A 23,558-nucleotide genomic window follows, 5' to 3' on the forward strand; every position below is an offset into this window, starting at 1 on the left:
CAAATAGGGCAACTGCTCATATAACATGTTATCACTACATAATAAATATTCTTCTTCGAGTGTTTATGTATTTCACTGTGGGTACACTGGAGCCAGAGAATTTTGAAAGCAGTGTCCAGTAATCCGCATATGCTTCCTTGCCCATCCCGTGCCTTTGACTGAAGAGATAAAGGGTGCAGTGGCCTCTGCCTCTACAGTTCCTTCTAACCTCGTACAGTCCAGGTCAGAACCTCCGGTGTCCAAAGCTTTGGTTTATCCTTAATCTGTGAATATGTATCTGTAAATCATTTTAGAAGTTAGAGTTTAAAGTTTTATCTGAGAGTTTTAGCGTTTTATAGTTAGCCTCCCTGACATGGGGAGCCCTCCCAACCCCCATACCCTGTTTTGCTTACTGGACTATGTGCAAGACTCCGGCTTCAAAATTTGTGTTTCCTGACCACGCTCCTCCTTGGTCAGCGATGACCACCAACGCTGCTTGTACTGCCTTGGGGAAACCCTCGTCGCAGCAAGGTGTAGTATCTGCCATTCATTTCCCAGTTGTACCCGGGAAGGCCCTCAATTTTGCCTTAAGAAGCACCTCATGGAGAGGGCACCGAGACAGCAATTGGACCATGCCAGCAAACCCACCAGACATAGTCCCAGTTGAGCAAAGTACGTGCCTCCTGCCACAAGGTCTAGCTCAGGAGCGAGGGAGCCTACCCCTACAGATCCGTCATCAGGGTCTGATCGGGAGAGCAGGGAGCATTCTCATAAGCATGAGACCAAATCCTTCTAAGTGGATTTGGAGGCAAAAAAGGATTCTGCGTAAACCGAGAAAGTATCTAAGATCAGCCCAAGAGAAGTTAGGATGACCTAAGTCTCAGGGGCATGACCAGAAAGCCCACAAGTACAAGGCTCCATTGGCACCAGATTGTCATTTGGCAGCAATGGTGCCTCCAGTATTGCCCAGCACAAACCTGGGGTGTGCTGGCACTGATGAAGAGTGATCGCTGAGACCCTTGAGTAGCCATGGTACCGACTTTGTCTTCCATGGCTGTGGCACAAACTGTCCCTACTGCAGCTCTGTTGGTGCGGGTGGACAGGATACCTCACTCCAGGAAAAGCCAAGTCCTGCGCTCCTCCTGAGGACATGTTTGCTCTCCCAGATCTGATGTCTCCTGTTCCATCAAGTTCCTCTTTCTCAAGAAAAATCCTAATTCCATTCATGAGCCAATTTTTGGGAGGAGTCTGTCTCCCATTCTATGTTTGGGTTATGATTTCCCTCCAGCAGCACCATGGCTACTGCCATTGGATCTGGAATTGGCTTTCTCTTCCTCAGGAGATTCTGAACTGCATGATGAAATGCTATTTCATCCTCCAAGACGTCTTCCCAGACAGGAGGCCTAGACCAGCTTGGGATCAGCCTGCACCTCATGGCCTGCCTTTGAGCCATTGTTACCCTATGCCATGGGGACCTCTGCAACCCTCATTCAATCTATCCTGTTAGCCGTAGTGGCGGCTGCAGAGTTGGTCCGTTCTGCTAAGGAGTCGTCTCATCCCTCCCCTTGGAGAGGGCAACCGGAGTTGCCTCCAGATCCAATTGAAGAGGAGGAGTAGTTACATGCTGATCTAGCAGTTCTGTTGTAATCAATGAGGGTATGAACATTGTCCAATCTGGCTGTATGATAGTTTGTGTCTACCCCGTGCACCCCATTCCTTACCTCTTTTCAGAAGCCTCTATCATGAGAAGATTCTCAAACAAGAAGTAGAATCCATCTTAGAGTGAAGAGTGATAAAGCAGGTTCCTCTTCAGTACCACGTTTTTACTGGACGTACTTCCTAGTACCCAAAAAGAAGAGCGATTGGAGACCCATTCTCAATCTTCGCCATCGCAACAGTTTTATTTGCAGACTCAAGAATTGCATGGTCACGTTGGCATCTATAATCCCATCCCTGGAAAAGAGAATGTGGCTTTCAGCTCTGGATATGAAGGATGCCTGCTTTCACATAGACATCTACCCTGCTCAAACGTTTTCTCAGATTCATGGTGGGCTTCAACCACTTTAATATGAAGTACTCCTTTTTGGCATTGCTTCTGCCCCCAGAGTCTTTATCAAAGTATTCTCTGTAGTGGCAGCCTAATCAGACACAAAGCCTATATGCCTGGAAGCCTGTGCATTGACTTTGGCAATGCTGCAATTCCTCTCCTTATTGGGACTCAGTGTAAACTTTGAAAAGTCCATCACCCCAGTGCAAACTTTAGGCTTTCTCAGTGCATCCTTAAATTCGATCGTGGCAAGGGCTTACCTGCCAATGGACAGGTTTCAGATTACAAATGATCTGAGACCAGCTCATAAGCAACCCTTGAGCACTTGTCAAGATTTCTCATTCCTTGGTCACATGACTTAATGTGCTTAGATCATGCTGTTTGCCACACTCTACCTTGGTTGCCTGCAGGCTTCAAACAGTGTACTCATCAAACCACCAATCTCAGAGCCATAGTGACTGTTCCCACCAAAATATCATCCCTGCTGTGGTGGAAGAATCCCCTTCAGGTATGTGTGGGTATTTCCTTTCTTGCCTCCCAATTAGACAAGGGCGATCCTTACAAATGCCTCCCTGTTAAGGTGAGGAGTTCACATGGACAACCATACAGTACAGAGCACCTGGACATTGCGAGAGTCCAGGATGCACATCAATGTTCTGGAATTGTGAGCAGTTTGAAAGACTTGCGAAGCCTTTCTCCCATTCATTGAAGGTCACCATGCTCTCAGTGTAGGACAACATCATGACTGTCTTGCATCAACAAATGGGAGGAGCAAAATCCTGTCCACCAGCATGTAGAACTGGTTAGTTTGTGGAACTGGTGCATCAGCAGTCAGATCACCCTGTGGGCAGTCTACCCCCTGGGAAATCAGAACATGCTAGAGGAATCTTTCAGCAGACATTTTGCTGTTGGCCACAAATTGGTGCTACACAACAGTGTGGTGAACCATATTTTTGCTCTCTACAGGACCCCCACTAGGGACCTGTCCGCCTACCAAATGAACAGGAAATACGATATATACTGCTCCAGAAGCCTAGGTTGCCACTCACAGGGCGACACTCTGCTTCTTCCAAGGTCAGACCATCTGAACTATGCCTTCCCTCCACTACCACTCCTACCTCTGGTCTTACAGGAGATTTGGTAGGACAGGGCATGAGTCATCCTGGGGGGAGGGGAGGGGAGGAATAGCTCAGTGGTTTGAGCATTGGCCTGCTAAACCCAGGGTTGTGAGCTCAATTCTTGAGGGGGCCATTTAGGGACCAGCAGGGGACAAAAAAACCTGACCGGGATAGTACTTGGCCCTGCTAGTGAAGGCAGGGGACTGGACTCAATGACCTTTCAAGGTCCCTTCCAGTTCTATGAGATAGGCAAATCTCCATATATTATATTATTATTCTCATTGGCCCCAATTGGCCCCAACTGGCCCAGATGGTTTTGGTTTACGAGCCTCCTGTGCATGTCATCTGGTCTATTAGCTCCTTATGGGTCCACTTGGCAGCAGTCAGTGCATACTATCCACCTTCACAGTGTTACTCTATTATCATGCATCCACTGACTAGCAAACTCTGGAAAAGCATAGTTAGAACGTGTGTGTGTGTGTGTGTGTTTAAAAAAAAATAGCCTACTTAATCAGATTTAAAACTTGTTCTTTCGTTACTCAAACCATTAGTTTCTTGTTTCCATGACCTATCCATGAAGGTTGCATTCCTGGTAGCCATCACCTGACCCAAGAGGGTTGGTGAACTTGGAGCACTGATGGTGGAGCTCCTTATGCTATATTCCATAGGGACAAAGTTTCATTACCCTTATGTCCTAAATTAATCCCCAAAGTAGCTTCAGAGTTTCACCTGAACCAGTCAATTCACTTACTTTGTATTCTTTCCAAAACTTCATGCATCCTTAGAAGAAAGGAGTCTCCATTCCCTTTGGATTTGGTGAGCCTTGGCCTGCAAAGGACAAAAACAATCAGTCTCCCAGACTATTTGTCACCATAGTGGAAAGAGTTCAGGGTCAGGCTATAGCCTTTCAAAGAATCTCTCAATGGATCTCAGATTGTATTTTGCTCTGTCAGGTGTCTAATTTCTCTCTCCCTCCCTCCATGGGGTAAGGGTTCATTGCACAAGAATGCAAGTGACATCTGTGGCATCACTTCAGGAAGTGCTTCTACTTGATACCTGTAAAGCAGTTACGTGGAGTTCTAGCCACACATTTGTGAAACGTTGTGCTTTGGTTCAGGACTCCTCTGATGCATCCTTCAAAATAGTGCTCCTTTGTTTGGCTCTGCCATCTGCATCTTTAACCGTCCTCTTGAGTACTGCATGTCAATCGCCCACAGTGGAATACACGTAGGGACCAGCACTCGAAGAGAAATTACCTTGTAGTAATTTGAGGTTCTTTGCTGTGTAGTCCCTGTTTGCATTCTCCTACCTCCTCCCTCCTCTGCTTTGGATCATCTTTTCGTTCGCAATGGAGAATGAACTGGCGAGGAGATAATTGTCTTGACCCTTATCTCCTTGGTTGGAGGCATAAGGTGAACAAGAGCGCATGTGCGGACGAAGGGATGCTGCTTTCAAAATTCTCTGGCTCCAGACACATGGAGTGCATACATTTGCACAGTGGAATAGAAATAGAGACCACACATCTGGAAGAACCTCCTGTTAGTATAAGGTGACTATCTTTGTCTTCTAGTTTTGGCCCAAACGCTTTGTTTCATTGGGTCCAAAATTAGAGAGCCATTTATTTCTTAAATGACAATAAAAGTTGCAAGATAATGTAGCAAATCTTCGACTTGGCCGGACCCATCTGGAGGCAAAGAGTTGTGCCTCTTAATGCAATTATATACGTCCCTTCCAAATAAACCAACTGCATTGTTTGGAAATGGAGAACTGTAAAGGCTCTCCTTAGCTTATTCATAATTTCCAAATATTTCTTTCCAGTCAAATGCCAAAGGTAAAATTATACAGCTGTTTGTTAATATAAAAAGGTACCTCGTGGGAAAGAGACCTGCATTTTTTGAGTGGTTTCCCATACTGTTTGGGAAAATATAAAGGAAATATCCTAACAATTTATCAGAACCTAGAAAGCTCAATTGATTGCAACAAGACTTGCCAGTCCAATAGCGGTACTAGATTGCTCTGGGATCCATTTATGTATGTGGTAAACTTTTTGTACTTGCTTTCACTTATATTCATATTCACAAATTCACTACTGATTATTGTGATGTGTGCACCAAGAATCTAGTCCCAACCTGTCCTGGTTTGAGAGTTTACCTGATTTTACTCTGCCTTGACACTTAGACAGCTATATTCTATATTTCTATTTATCTAGATAGTGTAACCCCCACAGTGGAGCTAAATGCTCTTTGCATGAAGCTGGGAAAGAAACCTATGTACAAACCTATTGACCCTTACACAGGGATGAGATCTACCTACAACTATAACATGAGAGGTGGTGCTTATCCTCCACGGTATGTATTACAGTTTTTCAGTTTTGTAATCAGTCCCATGCTCTTTGAGTTCCTTCCTTTAATGTGCATGTATTGCTGCTGCGACTTTTTAAATAATATCTCTGAAAATAAAACGTGCCTTAAAGGGACACTCAACTTTAGCCAGTATATTATTCAAGAACTCTCCTGCCCCAAGTACCTCTGCAAGTTTGTTTTTTACAATCATGTTTTCTTTAAATTTTTCTCTTTACTGTGTGGAAAAAATCCAGGGTGGGGGGGGGGGAAAGAGCTAAACAGTGAAATTGTGCAGTTGAGAACATATTTATTGTTTCACTAAATAAACTGAAAAAATTTCCTCTAAGGCTAGGTCTATACTACCCGCCTGAATCGGCGGGTAGAAATCGACCTCTTGGGGATCGATTTATCGCGTCCCGACGGGACGCGACAATCGATCCCCGAATCGGCGCTCTTACTCCACCAGCGGAGGTGGTAGTAAGCGCCGCCGACAGAAAGCCGCAGAAGTCGATTTTGCCGCCGTCCTCACAACGGGGTAAGTCGGCTGCGATACGCCGAATTCAGCTACGCTATTCACATAGCTGAATTTGCGTATCTTAAATCGACTCCCCCCTGTAGTGTAGATGTACCCTTAGTTATAATGTTAGATATGAGGAAAAATAGGGAAAACATTTTTAGACATGTTTTATTCTGAAGCTGGCAGTATGTCTTTAAGTATTAACTTTGGTCTAAAATACTTGAGTATAAAAATCCATTGTTCCTTGCTTAGTAATTTGTCAAGTCTATAAAAACTTAATTTACTATGCTATCATTCTGTGCTTCAAAAGTATTAGAAATGTGTTTAACTTTTCCTTGTCTTACAGTGTAGATTTTGTAAGTTTTACAAATGTCATGTAAGTCCTACATTAAAGTTGTTCAGAGTTAACAGTTAATGTATTCCAATTGGCTCTCTACTATAGGAATTTATTGTAGAGCTTCGATTGCTGAGAGACTCATTAATATATAATGTTTAACCCTAAATGTTGACTTTGTAGCTTACCAGCAATTTTTAATCAGGCAAACTTGACTTTCTAATTTTAGGTACTTTTACCCATTTCCTGTTGGACCCTTACTTTATCAAGTTGAGCTCTCTATTGGAGGACAGCAGTTTCATGGGAAAGGAAGAACAAGACAGGCTGCTAAGCATGATGCAGCTGCTAAAGCACTGAAAATTCTGCAAAATGAGCCCCTGCCTGAGAAACCAGAGGTAGGAATTAACCTGAAAATGTCTGAAGTTAATTAAGGTACCTTAAAAGTTGAAATGCAGTTTTAAATATTCTTTGCTAGTTTAAAAAGAAACTGCACTTCTTGGAAGACTTAATTTTAATGGCTTAACACTTGTATCTAATGGAACCACTTTTAGGACAAATAGAACTACATCTACACAATCAGGGTTTCCCTGTATGAGGTCATATTCATTGCTTTGTGCTGTCATAATTCCTGTACCATTGTCACCAGAAGATTGATCTCTGATGGGTGATAGGCAGCAGGAACAGATAAACTGCTAATATTTAACTGACAGTGTGCTTGTTGCTGTACAAACTTATGGAGAGAGCTCTCTCACAAGCAACTTGCCGCTTAGTTCAGACACCTTTAGTACATAGTGTCAGTATGAGTTTGACATGATGTAGGAATTTTGCCAGGAGTGTGGATATACACTGTAGAAGTCTGAAAAGGTTTAGAAGAATGGTAGGCTGTTGGGAGATTAAGGAATTGGATGGAAGATGCATGAAGAGGTGCGGGTGTGTTGCTGGGGGGTGCATTTCTAGGTATGCCTTGGGGAAATTGTGTATCTGTCTTAAATGTTTATGCTTAAACTTATATATAAAGTACCCAGAGCAACAGTGTATGCTTAATATATATTTTAAAAAGAACAGATATGTGCAGGGCTTCAAAGGTGAGGAAGAAATGCTTTCCATCAATTTGGATGATGGAGAATCCAGAATGGTTTGAACTGAGTGACATGACTGGAGATAAGAGCGATTTAAGCTATGTTTTCTGTATGGACTGGAAGCAAGAAGCTAGGGGCCGGAATGAATTAGCTTGCAGTATACAAGGCCACAGATGACAACACATTGGTTTGGTTTTTAGTACTAGACTTAGAGAAGTATCAATTTACCTGCAAATGTCTGCCTTAATAGATAGCAAACACTAAGGCGGAATTGTTTCTGTACGTTTTTCATTAATTTTGTTTTTCACTATACTGTTCATGAAGTGTCAACTGTTCTTTACATTCTTCATATGTATTTAATCATTTGAACACATTTAGACTACAAACCATAACATAGTTACCAATGAAATAAGTTATGGGGTATTTCTTGGCTTCTCCTCCCTTGGCAGTTCAAAATAGGAGAAAAGTTAGTCCAATAAAGAAAAATCTGGTCCTCTTAACAAGGAAAAGTTTGTAAAGTTTCAAAATTATGAGAAAGGAATGCTTCAATGCATCTGAAACTAGAGGTTAAAACTATTCTGCTAATTGATATTTTGAAACTAAAAGGGGAAGTCACTGAAACAGCATCCGTAGAGGTGGCACTGGTGAGCTAATTATTACACTTAAGGGGTTTGAAGTTGACCGCATTGCACTATTGTAGGGTCACGGGTTAAGACCTGAAATGGTCATTCTGTGTCCTTTCCTTTCCGTTCTGTCACACCATGGTAGACTCAAAATGAGTGAATCTGAAATCAGAAAAGTGTTAAAACTTGATGTAAAATCCTTTTGACTACTGCTGTCGATCTGAAATGCCAAATGTCTTGACTACATCTTCTCCTGGGGTGCACTCCAAGAGATGAACCTTCTAGCATTAGTACTGATACTGCCTAAACAGTTGTCAGATGCTATGGCACACAGTACGTTTCTCAATTCTCTACCAGTTATGCCATTGTGTAGACCAGGCTTTGTGAACATAGAGTACATACCCGCATGTCTGTATGTAGTTTGGACTTTGAAGGCTGGAAGCCAGCATGATGTACGTAGTACTGAGAACCAAAAATATTGGATGTTTTATTATGAGAAGCATGTTGAGATTTACACATCCCTCTGGAGTGTTTGTAACTCAAACACTAAGTATTAGTGAATTGAGAGAGAGAAAGTAAAACTGACTGAAAACAAGTGAAAATGGTAAGTATTTTATTGTTTACTCATATTTCGCTTGGGTTGGGAGGTAGGACCATAAATGGTGAGTAGGAAACTAGATTTCTAAATGCTTAATGTCTTAATCTAAGATGGTTGTAACTCAAGTGAGGAAACTTTTTTTTAATTAGAACTATTTTTAACCTGACAAGGCCTCTTCAGAGTATATTTATTTTCCAGTTTTAAAAAACTAACCCATTTTCCATATAGTGTTATGGACGGAAGTGATTTGTAAATTGACACTATTCCTCTCCACCGTGGTCCCTTCCACATCAATGCATGACAGCGCAAGCCCTAGAGTTTTAGTCATTGTTATTCTGCCTGTCAAATTCACCTTTGTACCTTGTGCGGAACATGAGTGCAGTAAGGCCATAACAAACTTTTGAAACAGTAATTTGTGATGTGCTCAAGATAGCATTGCTCTCCTAGTGGAAGGTGCATGATCTTAGACTCAGTCATTTGATTTTTAGGCATTTTGTGAGTGATGCATTGTACTAATTTCTTATGTTTCTCCTGTTAGAAACATCTGGAGAGCAAATGATTAAACAGAAGCACGTGGAGAACATGTTACTACCCCAGAAACTAATTAACAGTCACTCATGAGAGTCCCACACATAATTCAAATTTCTCCTGCCTTTCTCTCATCTGATAGTCTTACAGATGTTAGATCAGTTTATGAGACTACAGTGTTTCACAAGTCTACTTCAATTTGGACGCCAGTTCATTCAACACTTAACACTTCCAAAAATAGTTTTGTCGCTTATTGGCCTTTGTGGTGTATTTTTTTTCCTTCCTACAGTGAGCACTTGTGAATCTTATCAGGCTTTTACATAAAGCATGTTTTTCATTAAACAAGGTTCTTAAGCTAAGTGTTGATACTATGTCTGGTGTATTGTACATTCTCATGAAAAGTGACCGTAAAGGTTAGACAACTTAAAGATTTATGGGTTCAATAAACTGGTTTGCTAACAATTCAATTAGTGGGATCTTTATTTAAATGATTATGCTTCTTTTAGGTTAATGGAAAAGAATCAGATGATGAAAATCTCAATAAATCTGAAATAAGTCAAGTGTTTGAGATTGCACTTAAAAGGAACTTGCCTGTGAATTTTGAGGTATGTTTATTTTACAAGCTCTAGAGTTATTCTTTAGAATATTAGAGTTAGAATATTAATTTAGGATACTAAGCTAAAATTACATAGTGGCTCTGTTTTAGACAAATACAACAGACCTTTAAAGCTTCATGTTAGTTCTGAATATGCTTTTATCTTAATGAGTTTCAAACTGATCATCCCAGATCTATATAATTTAAACAAATTCTGCCACCCCAGAATTGGCACCCTATGCTAATTACATCACATGTGAGCAGTTCTGTTGTGGGAGAGGCCCTATATCATGCTTTTTGAAAATGAATCCTGAAAGGGTCTTGCACTAAACTTTTTTTAAAATCACATCTATAGTTAGAACAATAAAAGCAGAGTTAAGAAGGGAAAGAGTTTAAAGTGTCCCTTTAAAGGCAAGTTACAGAAGCATTTGCTTATTTGTGCACTGATGTGAACGACAAACAAGGTGGGGGTTCCCATTCCATATTACCCTAATCCTCAAGAATCATCATGGGTTTACTGTTACTTAAAATTGCCTTCCTGGCTTCAAGAACTGCAGAATCTTTGGCCTCATATGCATAAACTGTCCTGCCGCTTCTCACTGTCTTGGTTACCTCCTTGTCCATCTCTCTCGCAACTATTTGTTATCTTAAATGAATACCTGCCAGAGGAACATCTTGTTGCACTAAAACTTTAATGTATCATATTGCTGTGATATGCAGAAGACCTAGTGATTCTTCATACAAACACCTGAGTTCTTATGAGATAAAATACAATTGCTTATCACTGAATTGCTTTTAATCTGTTTTGTGAAACACTAGATTAATGACAGATTTGTTAAATTTTCAATCCTCTGCTTGTCACACACTTGAGTTTAAATTTTTATTTATTTTTGAACTCTTTACTGTCAATTAATATATGGGCATTTGGTGTCTTTAAAGCGTCAGTGGAAATAGAGAATGTCTGTTCAAAGACTTAAGTCGTAGGCAACAGTATCTCACATTTCTGCAATATGCTCTGTTTCTTTGAACTAAAATCACAGTAGACTCTAGACCCTCAAGAATTACTTTACTGATCAGATTATTGTAATATGAATCATTTAATGGGGTGATGTTAGTTGGGTGGAAATATACACCAAAAAAAGGAACACCCGTGTTTCCTGTTGAAAGGTAAAAACAGTAAATTAAATATGATGTGAATGATGTCTGCAGCATGTAAAGTCTACTTACAGCTTGCTGTACATACACTTTTTCAGATATAAATATTTTAGCAAATTATGGATGGGTGGGTAATATCCATTATACTTAGTGATAATGCATTTAAACAGCCACTACCTGGATTGTTTCAGGAATGCTATTCCATGTGAGTGTTCTGCATTTGAGAGTTTTTGTGAGTGAAGTTTGCTATAACCAGTGTGCCCTACCATTTTTAATAAGTGTTTATCACGCTTTCACTCAGTTTTTCCCTCTGAAACAGGTGACAAAGGAAAGTGGTCCTCCCCATATGAAGAGCTTTGTAACCAAGGTGTTTGTTGGAGAATTTATGGGTGAAGGTGAAGGAAAGAGCAAGAAGATCTCAAAGAAAAATGCTGCAATAGCGGTCCTAGAGGAACTGAAAAAACTGCCACCCCTTCCTATGGTTGAGAAAATGAAGCCACGAATCAAAAAGAAAACAAAATCAATAGTGAAGGTAAAAAAATACTTTATGGTGGACCCAAATTTAACTATTGTAAAATGTCATAGGGTGAGGGACATTCCCAAGCTGATTATAAATCACCTTTTCAAATGCTGCACCTAAACCAGCAGTCCCAAGCTGCAACTGAAATGTTAGTTAACCTCCATCCACTGTTAATAGAGCTCTGGCCTCAGTGTTGCACTAACGAGGAATTGTTAGATTTGAGAGCAATGAGAAAACACACGGACGAATGTTTACCCTATAAACTACTAGTTTTATCTTACTTTCAAGCTTCTAAGGCCATTGCAGTTTGTCGATTAGTTTTAGTGGTGCCACCTCCCTCAGAGACTGCACTTTCAGCACTAGTTTCCTAACTTTCAAAATAAGCTGAACTTGTGACGCTTTCTGGTGGCAGGTTATCGAAGAACTAAGTTGGCTACTTCCGTTTGGCTATTGGTATTGCTCTTTGTAGTGTTTCATAAAGCAGGTTTTGGTGTTTTTTTAGAGAAGCTGAAGCCTAGAGTTGAATGAATGAATTGGCACACTACATTTGGGATTACTGTACTCAAATATTCACAAGTGTCAGCTTATTTCTTCAACGTTATTTCCACCTTAGCTGCAAACAAGCCCAGAATATGGCCAAGGAATGAATCCCATTAGCAGACTTGCTCAGATACAGCAGGCCAAAAAAGAGAAGGAGCCAGAGTACATGCTCATCACAGAACGTGGTCTTCCAAGGCGCAGGGAGTTTGTTATGCAGGTTTGTATATTGATTTCAGATCTCTGGTTGCCTGGCTTTGATTTTTTTTTTTTTTTTTTAAGCTTAGGGTTACCAGACTTTACAACAATGATATATGTAGTTAGCAGGATTGCACCCTTCATTCCACTGAACTCATTAGGAAATATTTCCTCTGACTCCACTGGAGCAGAATAAGGACTCAAGACAGCAAATCTCTCCTATCTTGAGTTCTGTTAAAAAGCTGGATAGGTTGCTGGAAGACTCTCTCATAACTACATCATGCTCCAGTTTTCTTTTTTAGAAAAAATAAAACTAACATGAATAGCAAAGTGCTGCCGAATATGATGATAGGTGCTTCATACATCCAAAATGTGGGCTTCATACAAATATAGCTCTGAGAATCCCTTGGCTTTTTTCACTAGTTTCCTTCTCCCATTAAAAGTGCTGTGGTCCAAAATCTCACTCTGCATTTCAAATTCCAGTAATTTGGTAGCATTTGTGATAGTAGGTATTCTACTGATTTGTGGTTGATTAACTACCATCCCTTGGTAGTTAAAGTGCTTAAATGCTTTCCAGCCCTCTGTCTTTTATGCTGAGCAAGGCAGAAAACTACAACTGTGTAGAAGGATGTGAATTCTTACTGCACTTGCATTGTGCCAAGAAAGCTGCATAATTCTGAACCAATTACTTTAACTTGGTGACTTGTTGAATATAAATTTCCTGGCTTGACAGAGCATTTAAGCCAGTGCCAAAGTGAGATCATGAAATACAGCTGATTATTCTATTTGTATGCAGCTTTATGCTGTGGGGCTCATGATCAATTATATCAAAAGGCAAACTTGGTTAGGACAATAAATCAATTCAACTGATTCTCTGATCACTCAGACCATATTTGAGACAAATGGGCCAATAATGAGCATACACTGGTTTTACTTTTATAAGGATTTATTTGCTTTTTCTTTGTCCCTGTTTCTTCCAGGTGAAAGTTGGCATGCACACAGCTGAAGGAATGGGTACGAACAAGAAAGTGGCTAAACGCAATGCGGCTGAAAACATGCTGGAGCTTTTAGGTTTCAAAGTCCCCCAACCTCAACCCCCAAAGCCAGCACTAAAGACAGAAGAGAAGGTAACACATTTTTAAATTACTACCACTTGGTATTTCAGCAAATGTTGAGTGAAATGATGACTGGCGGGGGCAAGAGTATATCAAGTTCATACTTCCCACTGCAGCACACTTGACAAGAGGCAGCAATGATCCAGCTACAATGCATTGAGTGAAAGGGAGTGCCAGTTAGTACTGCCTGTTGGTATCAAAGCCCTAGTGAGTTTCTGAACAAGGGTATAATCCATGGCCCTATGCATTAGCCACAGGTGCAGAGTAGTGTTGGGGTACATATAATACAGATCTTCCTGGATCTTGACAGTACTAGATCTGCTCCTGACTTATGCAAGCATAACGTTGGCGGAGGACCGTCTCTTCACAGAATGGGTCAGAACCTGTGATATTTAAAATAATTGGTCTGAGGACCTAGGCTTCAGCAGGCTTATATGAGACCTCATGATAACATTATTTTTATGTAGCTTAATAGTGGATACTGTGGGGTATTTTAAAACAATTGAACGGGTTTTCCCTTGGTTGATACCTTAGCATACTTCACAATGAGGCTTGAAATTAACAAGATATTGTTTTTCTCCCTTTGTACTCCAGTGTCATCTATGTCATCACTGTTCTAGGAACAGTGATAACTAAGGTTAAGATTTTGTCATGGTTATTTTTAGTAAAGTCACGGGCAATAAACAAAAATTCACAGAAGCTGTGACCTGTCTGTGACTTTTGCTGCTGCGACTCTATGGTTTCCCCTGCCTCTGTGGTGGCTGGGAGCTGCATGTTCTCTTTTTTCCCCCCCCCACTCCCCGCAAGGCTGTCCCGGGTCACTGGAACCCCGAGGAGGGCACCCTGAGGAGGCTGTCACTTGTTGCTGGAAACCTGCAGGGGGATCCTGAGGAGGTTGTCGCCTGTTACTGGAACCCTACTGGGGCCCCACTAGCTGCCAGCTCCAGTCCCGCAATGCCAGGGGCTGAAGCAGAAAATGTCACGGAGGCCTCTGGAAGTCACGGATTCCGTGACCTCTGTGACATAAATGTAGCCTTAGTGATAACTAGTATTCATTTAACTGGCTATACTTCAGTAAGCTGTTTGCATGTAGGCCCTACACAAACAATGTTGGCATTTGATTTCTTGGGTGGGAGTGGTGAACTCTTCCAAGGTTTGTAAAATAGACAGGGTCAAAACTTGGCTTAACTTGAAACCATGAATTAATGGATAGATTTTTAACACACCCTTTCAGTTTACAATTGATACGGTACCATAATATTTCCTTTTGAGAAGGCACAGTAATCTCTGGCAACTCCTATGGCTGTGCAGTCAGCTTTAAAGATTCAGACTAAGCTTTATCTTCAGCCTAGGTTCACTTTAGTCCACTCAGTTTAACAGTACCAACCAAGAGTGTCCAGTTCTGAGCTACAATGCTTTTCAGTGGTACTTACTCATAGACTAAATGTAGTCTTGCCTACCTAGTGTGTGTACGATTCACTTAATTTATTTTGTTCTTGCATGGTTATGTAAAGATTAAGTTCTGGTTATACAGCTGGAATCCTTTTCTAAAGTTTTGTGACAACTGAATCACTTCGATCTTGAAATCTTTAAGGAAAAGTTATTGGTGTTTGGGTTTTTTTTAGACGCCAGTAAAGAAACCAGGTGATGGGAGAAAAGTAACCTTCTTTGAACCAGGCACTGAAGAAACTTCAGCTAGTAAGTGAAATTACTGAAATTAATTTGGCCCTTTATTTTATTATGGGTGTATGTTCACAAGACAAGTTAGTTTCTTGATTTGATTGCTGCACTTAGCCTGCTATTTGTATGGAGTACCAGATGAGCTTTCTTTAAGGAGCTGCCTTATTGCAAATGGTTCTGGTTCTGCTAGTGAGGTCTCAGATGAATGAGCATGGATTTGTGTGAATTAGTCCTTAAAGTTTATTAATAGAGGGGGCTTGATTCTGCCCCAAGTTGCACCCATCTTCCAGCTATGAAACCTCATTTGCTTCCAAGATCATTTTCCTGGCTTGTGCTCTGACTTTGTCACCCCTTCCCTCCTCCATTTCTAGTGTTCATCCTGTAGTCCTGCCCTACCTAATTTATCTATTCTACCAGGATGCTGACCCCTGCCTTTAATTTGCCACTGTACCCACCCTTCAAATACACCCCCTCACATTCTTCCATGCACTCTGTATTGGCCTCTGTCAGGGGATAGAGGGACAGAACTCCTGCAAAAAATCACTACCTTATCCTCTTTGAAATCTCTTCTTAAATCTAACTTCTGCCATGGTGCCTACAAATAACTATTGGTTGACAATGGTTAGGCAGGTGGTGAGCTGTGACTTCTGCTTATTGTATGACATGCTTGCTTACAAACCTCATGTTCCTCCTCATGTGTTCTCCTCAACCTGCTGTGTCGTGTCATAACCTAGACTGTAAGCTGTCTTGGTCCAGGATTCTTTTTACTGCCTGTACAGTGCTTAGCACAAAGAAGTCTGGTCATTGTGTGGTTCCCTATGCTGCTACTGTGATTCAAGTAACGTAGTAAAATAAGAGACCCTGATGTCAAAGGCCACCTGGAGTCTAGCTGCAGCAATGCAGGATAGCTCCACTGGAGAGGCTGCGATCAGGGCACTTAGGGATAAAGGGGCACCTTTAGCGGAAACAGCCATTGCATTGAATAACTCATTCAACACAGCATTGCAAATACTACCTGAGGTGCAGTTGCACCCTTCTGAAACAGTGGAGATGAATCAAGCCCAGTAAGTGTGACTACTTTTGGAACACAACAAAAACTTGTAGATGTTTAGAGATTTATAAATTGTTATATGCATGCTGACAAGGCTCCTTTATAAATGGCTAGAATCTATTTAATGTGTACCTCTGTCTCTTCAGGTAATAAAGATGATGAGTTTAGGATGCCTTATCTCAGCCATCAGCAGCTTCCTGCTGGAATTCTTCCCATGGTCCCAGAGGTTGCCCAAGCTGTAGGAGCCAATCAAGGACACCACACCAAAGAGTTCAACAGGGCAGCCCCTAATCCTGCCAAGGCTACAGTAACAGCCATGATTGCTAGAGAGCTGTTATATGGTGGTACATCTCCTACTGCTGAGACCATATTGAAGAATAACAACTCATCAGGCTATGTACCCCACGGACCACTCACTAGGCCCTCTGAACAATTGGACTATCTTTCCAGTGTTCAGGGAATCCAGGTAAATGTTCAATCTGAGGTATATCTGGAAAAATATTATATAGGGTTTACCATACTAGATTAGATCATTATTTAATAAAATTCTGTCTGCCAATTGCTTCTGATTTTAAGAGTACTTAAGTTTCCCTCAGCTTCCTATTAATATTTCTCTTCAGCTGGAAAATCTTTTCAATTTTAGAGTTTTAGTATTTGAAATATGCATTTCTTTTGATGTGTGTTCTACCTTAATTCAGTGCTACTACAAAGTCTATTTTTAAGAAATGGAATTAAGTTCCATTTTGTAAAGTATTTCCTTAATGTGAGAATATACAGCCGACCAATATTGGCTGATCTAAATTTTAAGTTTCTGAAAAAGCCCTGGGTACTTTGACACTTGCTGTAGGCTACAAATTATTCATCTTCCATATTCTCTTTAATCGGAATTTACATTTCAATTACTGCATTGCATTAATACACAAAGAATTTAATGGATAAATTCTATTATGAAGAATTTAAAATGGCAAGTATCGATGGAATAAAGACAGCAACGATAACTTTTATACAGCACCTTTCGTCTAGGAGCTCTTAGATGTGTTCACGAACTATTACAGGTTCAAAGTTAGGTTTCAGAATAAATGGTTTTACTAGATTTTATAAGAATCATTGCTCAATTAGAGTGAACATGGTTTCTTGGTGAGGGCACATACTACATAGTGGCTGGAATACATTTACTCTTTTCACAGTTCATTGAGAATAATTGAAGCATTTTTCTCTTTCCTCAGGTGGAATACAAAGACTTTCCAAAAAATAACAAGAACGAGTTTGTATCTCTTATAAACTGTTCCTCTCAGCCACCACTGATCAGCCATGGAATTGGAAAGGATGTAGAATCTTGCCATGATATGGTATGATGACTATCATTGATATACTATCTTCTTTGGTCTGCATTGAGCAAGGGGTGCAATTGATCGTCATTTCACAGCCAAATATCTATGCTGTGTAATTGTCTGGTTAATTTTTGTCTGACATGTTGCAAGCCTCAGAAGCACTTAAATTGATTTACCCTATAGTGATGATGTACTTAAGATGTAGAATTGACATTTAAAATGCTAAATACACGCTCACCATTTTGGCCTATAAAAATGAACTTGCTTTCTTATCTTGCTGTGATTAGTTAGCTTACATGATCATTTAGTAAAGAAAATGTATAAAATGAACTTTCAGAACATAAATACCTATTGAACAATGGTTCTTTACAAAAGGATGAATCTCCTAGACTGTAAACTTTGAGGGAGGGACCTCGTCTTTGTACCAGTTTGAAAAGTGCTTATATTGTTGGTAACCTGCCTCTAGTCTATTACAACTTGGAAAAAGTTTGTCATTCCTGGGCTGTTCAATGGTGAATTGTGTTCTAACTGACAGCCTCAGACTGTTAGCATGGCAGCTTTTTAACTCATATATATTTTTGTGCGATTTAAATTATATTTTTTATCTTTATACTTGGATTCTTTATAGTGGTTTTATAATTTTTTTAAAAAATTTCTAGAGATTTCTTTTTAACCTGTCTTATGTCTTCACTTTGAAGTATTCATAGATATCTACCCATCTTGTTCAAAGAATGTATAAAGATTAGGCATACAAACAGATGTAACAGGAAAAGCTGTAAATTTGGGGAAGAAACTTTGAGACCAGCCTTACGAAATAATTTTGTCTCTTGCACATGTTCATATAGTTATCTTTAATTGATGCCTATTACATAACTAACCTTTAAGGTTAATATTAAACCAAAAATAATTGTTTAAAAAAAGAGAATAGTCCAAGCCTGATCCTAATCAAATTACTGTAACATCTTTTTCAGTTCAGCCCAGGAGATATGACCTGTTTGTCACATAGTGACAAAATACGCATAGTCTGTTAAATAGTAATCACACCATACCTATATTTGTATCGATATTTTAACCATCTGTGCCTAGTGTCAATATGGTTAGAAATAAAGAATTGGTAATGGCCTCTTTAATGACACGAGTATCAGGCCAGTGGTGGTGGTCATGTTTGGCACTGCTGGATCCATTGTCCCATCCCCTAAGAACAAATGCAGTAGGAAACCCAAAGCCACAGCATCCTGCTACTGTATAGTGCTACAAGATGCTCTTAGAAGTTGAAACCTTCATCCTTCCTCACTACTAACTACACTGGAGGGAAAAAAATTGACTTGGCTTTACTTTGATACCCAGTTTCAGGTTGGCCTTTAGTCCTGTTTTCCCCAAATGAACTAAAAGAAATGACACATTAAAAACCCTAAAAAGAACAGGAGTACTTGTGGCACCTTAGAGACTAACAAATTTATTAGAGCATGAGCTTTCGTGGACTACAGCCCACTTCTTCGGATGCATATAGGGTGGAATAAATATAGAGGAGATATATAGACACGCATACAGAGAGCATGAACATTAAAAACCCTAAATGCTGTCTCTTTTTTCTTTAGGCTGCACTGAACATTTTAAAGTTGCTGTCTGAGTTGGACCAACAAAGTACAGAGATGCCACGACAAGGAAATGGACCAATGTCTGTGTGAGTGAAAGAAATTAATTCTGGCCAATATTTTTCCCTTGCAGTAAAGTAAAAGCAGCTGTGACCTTTTTAGGACAGTCTTACCTCAGGCAAATAAAATGTTGTAAGGCTGGTTGGTTTGTTTGTCTTTGGGTTTTTTGGCCAGGATAGTTAAAATATCAAACTGTATCATCTCGGTAAAGGCGAGAGAGTAAGTTTTATGACTAAGCTTGGACATTTTTATGACAGGCCAAAGAAAAGTTATTGGGCTCAATACAGGGGTAATTGAGTGAAATGTCATGGCTCGTGATATATACAGGTAGTCTAACGAGATCATCTGATTGTCTCTCTTGGTCTTATGCTCCATGAATCTATTACTCTTTCCCACTTGCTTTAACAAATGTTTAGTAGTTCCTTTTTTCAGAAAGTCTTCTAAATATGGAACCATAAACAGAATATCCAGGTTAGGCAGCTTACTGTCATCTGAATTGTCACCCTTCTGGAACTGTAAATGAATTGCCTTTGCTGATCAAAGTAACGTTCTTTTGCAAGAAGTTTGAGCTAATTAAATTGTGGCACTGGCAGCACACTTTCTGTCAATTTAGAAAAAACATTATGGTTCACGTGAATTATTTTTTTCATGTGAATATAAAATCCTCTGTGTCAAGACAGTTAAAGTTAGTGAAAATAGCATTACAGGAGGATCCTCTGAGTAACATGGTGTTTCTCATTTCTAGATGTGTGAAACAAGAAATGGAAAGTGACCCTCTCCTCAAACCGGCTAACTCAAACACTTTGGGACAAACACTGGACAGCACTGCCTGAAAAGGCTTTTGACTGGACCCAAACCTGAAAGCACCAGAGAAAATCAAATGCTTCCTATTAATGTAACCTAACTGTTTTAGAGTGCTACAGTCTTTCCAACCTACTGTAGTATCTAAATCATAACCGTTGCTTTTTCTTCAAAGTGATAAATTTTTAGTTTCATGATACTGTTTTGATTGAAATGACACTATAAATTTTTCATTTAAAAGTTTCTTAATTGTATCTAGAACAATAGCACAGTTTAGAAACTTTGTCTTCTGAGACTGATGTTATCTGTGAACTAACTTGGGAAGATCATATCCATGTATGTGGTTATTTTGTTTTTATTGAAATAGCAAAGTTTCATTGGAAACAAATTGTGTGCCCTCCATTTAATAATAATAAAAAAAAAAAGTCAAGGACTTTGGCAAACTTAACTTAATTCTCAAAACGGTTGTATGAATTAAACATTTTAGGAATTTTAAACTTTGTTTGATTTTTGGTTAATTTCTAGTTTTCTTGAGGGGGATGGCGGACTTGAATGCAACAGGAGTTTAAATAATCTCTGATCTATGTTTTAAAGATTGTGTGTGTGTATATATATACATATATATATAGTGGCACACAACTCACTACATTACAGGATATGATCTCAATGTAGTGCATATAAAACTGCAGATTGATTTTCCTTGAGTGCTTTATACTGTTTAATTACATCTCCATGTAGGGCTGAAAAAAATTACCTATGTTTATATATAAACTGTGTTGCTTTTGATGTTGTGTTATTGCGCACAATTCTGTGTGCAATAAGTTTTTTGCATATGGTCCAGGTAAAGCACGATAGCCTTGCAAGTTAAGTACTGCTTCAGTTCATTGTTTACGCTGGAATTTTTTCTCCCCATGGAATGTAAGTAAAACGTAGTGTTTGTCTCAAATAAATGGTAATACTAAAAAATTTTTGGTTAATTTATTCTTGTATGCCATTACTGGGGCTCCTTTTTGATAGGATTTGTAATGCTTGTGATATAGTACGGGCTGTAATGTAAAACTATGAAGTAACTGTACAATGGTTAATCAATAACCTATAAATAACTACTTTTTAGTAATGTGGAGGTTGTGACAAACTGGCTAGGTCAAGGAAATTCAAAAGTAATATGGGTACACTCTGTCTTTGGTGCCACAATGTCTAGCTTAAAGACATTAATGGGAGTCTTACAAAATTATAACATGATTTTGAAAAGCAACATGGCATAGCAGATTGAAATGATATCAATACTTAGATCTCTACTTTTAAGTTTTCTTGCTTGCTTGTAATTTGTGTCATAATCTTAGCTTTGCACAGAGTAATTTTTTGGGGGTACTACTTAAACACCCAAAACCTTCCCTCTAGCAGCAAGAATTGGCACCATAGACTGACACACAACAGTGTAACATTTGGATGTGAACTACCTTAAATGTATATTTAACTGGTAACCTGTAGCAGCTCTTCCTAAATATCTACATGCAGTATGTGAAGTAAATGTTCTTCTGAAAAGCAGTTACTGCACATGCTGTTTATTCAAAGTTAAATGTCTCGGCCATATTAAACCTTATTTTGTTCACATTATTAAGCAATTGGGCCATACTAACTGCTTACCAAATTTTTATTAAATCAAAGTTGTTTTTGATCATTATAAGTGCAAAAAGCATTGTAAAGTTTTTTTACATTTGTAGAACTAATGCTGTAAATTTAAAAATTAAAAAAAAAAAGACTTGCTAGGCTGAGACTCTGTATTGCAAATTCTTACAACCAACTTAGAAATTCCCTGGAAAATCGTTTATAATGGAAAACCTGAATGATGGTGCAGGTGGTCACCATAAGTCTCTATTCTGCAGTTGGTTAACTCTCTTCTCACTAAGCTGAACCGGACAGCCAACGGTTCTGGCTGTCTTGGCTTGTGTAGCTGTTGAGGTATTACAGTGCTCCACGTGAACTTTTAACAAAACTGCATAAAAATATCAGATGTCTATACTATCAAATACCTAATCCATTCCTAGAGGCACTAGCACCATAGTTGTATGTAGTACATTAGACACAGGATAAGGTCCCTGGCCCAAGTAGCCTGGAGTCAAAGCCAGATAACAGGACATCAAATTATTGGGGAGGTGGGTGGTAGGTGGGGCCAAGAATGTGCAAAAGGAGAGCTGTTGTTTTTTTTTTTTTCCCACCTGGAGCTGTACTCACTTGAGCTGCTTTGTTACGTTATTGCTTGGGTTTTATGTTCTATTTAGTCTACTCTTGATGCAGAGTAGGATAGGACAAGTGTATAATAAATACCCAGCTTTTATATATAGCATTTTCCATTAGTAGATCTCAGTGCTTTACAAAGGAGGCCATATCATTATCCCCATTTTACAGATGGAGAAACTGAGGTGCTTGGCGGTGAAGTGACTTGCCCAACATCACCCAGCAGGCTAGTAGCAGACCTGAAAATAGAACCCAAGTTTTCTGAATCCCTGTTCAGTATCCTCTAGGCAACACTGCCTCTGACTTTTCTCTATGCTAAACTCCTATTGCTTTGATCCTCTTAGATCCCTAAAAACATGTGTGCACATGACTAAAATGTACAGTGTTCACCACTGGCCAAACTCCTCCCATTGAAGTAAAAATCCCATTGCAAGTCTATAATCCTGGTAAGTCTTATTTTTGCTAATGAGCCTCATATAAGCAGACTGCAAGATTTATAGTTCTAAAAACATGCCTTTGCATCAGACTCTTGGCTTAATTGGTTTTAGTAATTTTTTCATGCAATGAGAGATTTTGACACAGTGGAACCAGTCCAGGAGCCTTTTCTGCTCTCATTAATCAAACAGTCTAGCAAATGGATAATCTTCCTGGGTTTATCCTTTTGTCTTAAGTTTAGGGTTACTGATTATAACAATATCAGTGTCCCAGAACCTAACGAGTGTTCAACAAGGGGATAAGCTTTGCAGGCCAAAAAATAATGCAATTTAGTCATACAGTAGAACCTCAGAGTTACAAACATCTCGGGAATGGAGGTTTGTTCATAACTCTGAAATGTTCGTAACTCTGAACAAAACCTTATGATGGTTCTTTCAAAAGTTTACAGCTGAATATTGACTTAATACAGCTTTGAAACTTTACTATGCAGAAGAAAAATGCTGCTCTCTCTTTATTTTTTAGTAGTTTACGTTTAACACAGCACTGTACTGTATTTGCTTTTTTTAGTCTCTGCAGCTGCCTGATTGTGTACTTCAGTTCCAAATGAGGTGTGTGCTGACTGGTCAGATCTTAACGTTGGCGTTCATAACTGAGATTCTATTGTACTGGGTGTGCCTTTCAAATTGTGACGGAGTGTAAGGAAAATCTAACATTTAAAATATCTAGTCCTGTTCTATCCATCAGTCTCGTAACAATTACACTAACAGCAGTTGAGACAGTGATCTTTCTTTTCAGTCTTTGCTTTCTCTCACATAGTAGTAATGGCATTTATATAGCACTTTACATGTTCTTAGCACTGTACAGACACTAATCCTCACAACGTCCCTGTGAGGTAGGTGAGAAAGTTCAATTTACACCAACTTTCAGCATCGAAATCAAAACACACACTTAAGGCAAGCTTCACATTGAGTCTGCTAACATTTGTAAATGGCATCTGTGTTTCATACTCGAATCCACAGCACTGGTTTGCCTCCTGTGCAGTGGAACTGAGATGACCTATCTGCTCAGCTATGTCTCTTCCT

General features: G+C 39.5%; 1 protein-coding gene across 35 annotated transcripts in view; it reads left to right on the forward strand.

Moving 5' to 3' along the window:
* The window catches only part of STAU1 (staufen double-stranded RNA binding protein 1), a 44,783-nt gene extending 23,211 nt beyond the window's left edge, over positions 1-21,572 (forward strand). For 12 of the 35 annotated variants that reach the window (XM_042861141.2, XM_065566692.1, XM_024108801.3 and 9 more), the window contains 11 exons: positions 5,354-5,492; positions 6,567-6,732; positions 9,672-9,770; positions 11,217-11,447; positions 12,049-12,192; positions 13,151-13,297; positions 14,911-14,983; positions 16,163-16,482; positions 17,243-17,365; positions 18,946-19,031; positions 19,748-21,572. In XM_042861141.2, the coding sequence (XP_042717075.1) occupies positions 5,354-5,492; positions 6,567-6,732; positions 9,672-9,770; positions 11,217-11,447; positions 12,049-12,192; positions 13,151-13,297; positions 14,911-14,983; positions 16,163-16,482; positions 17,243-17,365; positions 18,946-19,031; positions 19,748-19,835 (1,616 nt within the window). In that variant the 3' untranslated portion in view covers positions 19,836-21,572. The remainder of the gene's footprint in view (positions 1-5,353; positions 5,493-6,566; positions 6,733-9,671; positions 9,771-11,216; positions 11,448-12,048; positions 12,193-13,150; positions 13,298-14,910; positions 14,984-16,162; positions 16,483-17,242; positions 17,366-18,945; positions 19,032-19,747) is intronic. The other 23 variants (XM_065566689.1, XM_065566698.1, XM_024108802.3 and 20 more) reach the window with 3 other exon arrangements.
* Positions 21,573-23,558: the final 1,986 nt, after the last annotated feature.

The sequence above is a fragment of the Chrysemys picta genome, chromosome 13 (genome assembly GCF_011386835.1).
Source record: "Chrysemys picta bellii isolate R12L10 chromosome 13, ASM1138683v2, whole genome shotgun sequence".
Taxonomy (NCBI): Eukaryota; Metazoa; Chordata; order Testudines; family Emydidae; genus Chrysemys; species Chrysemys picta.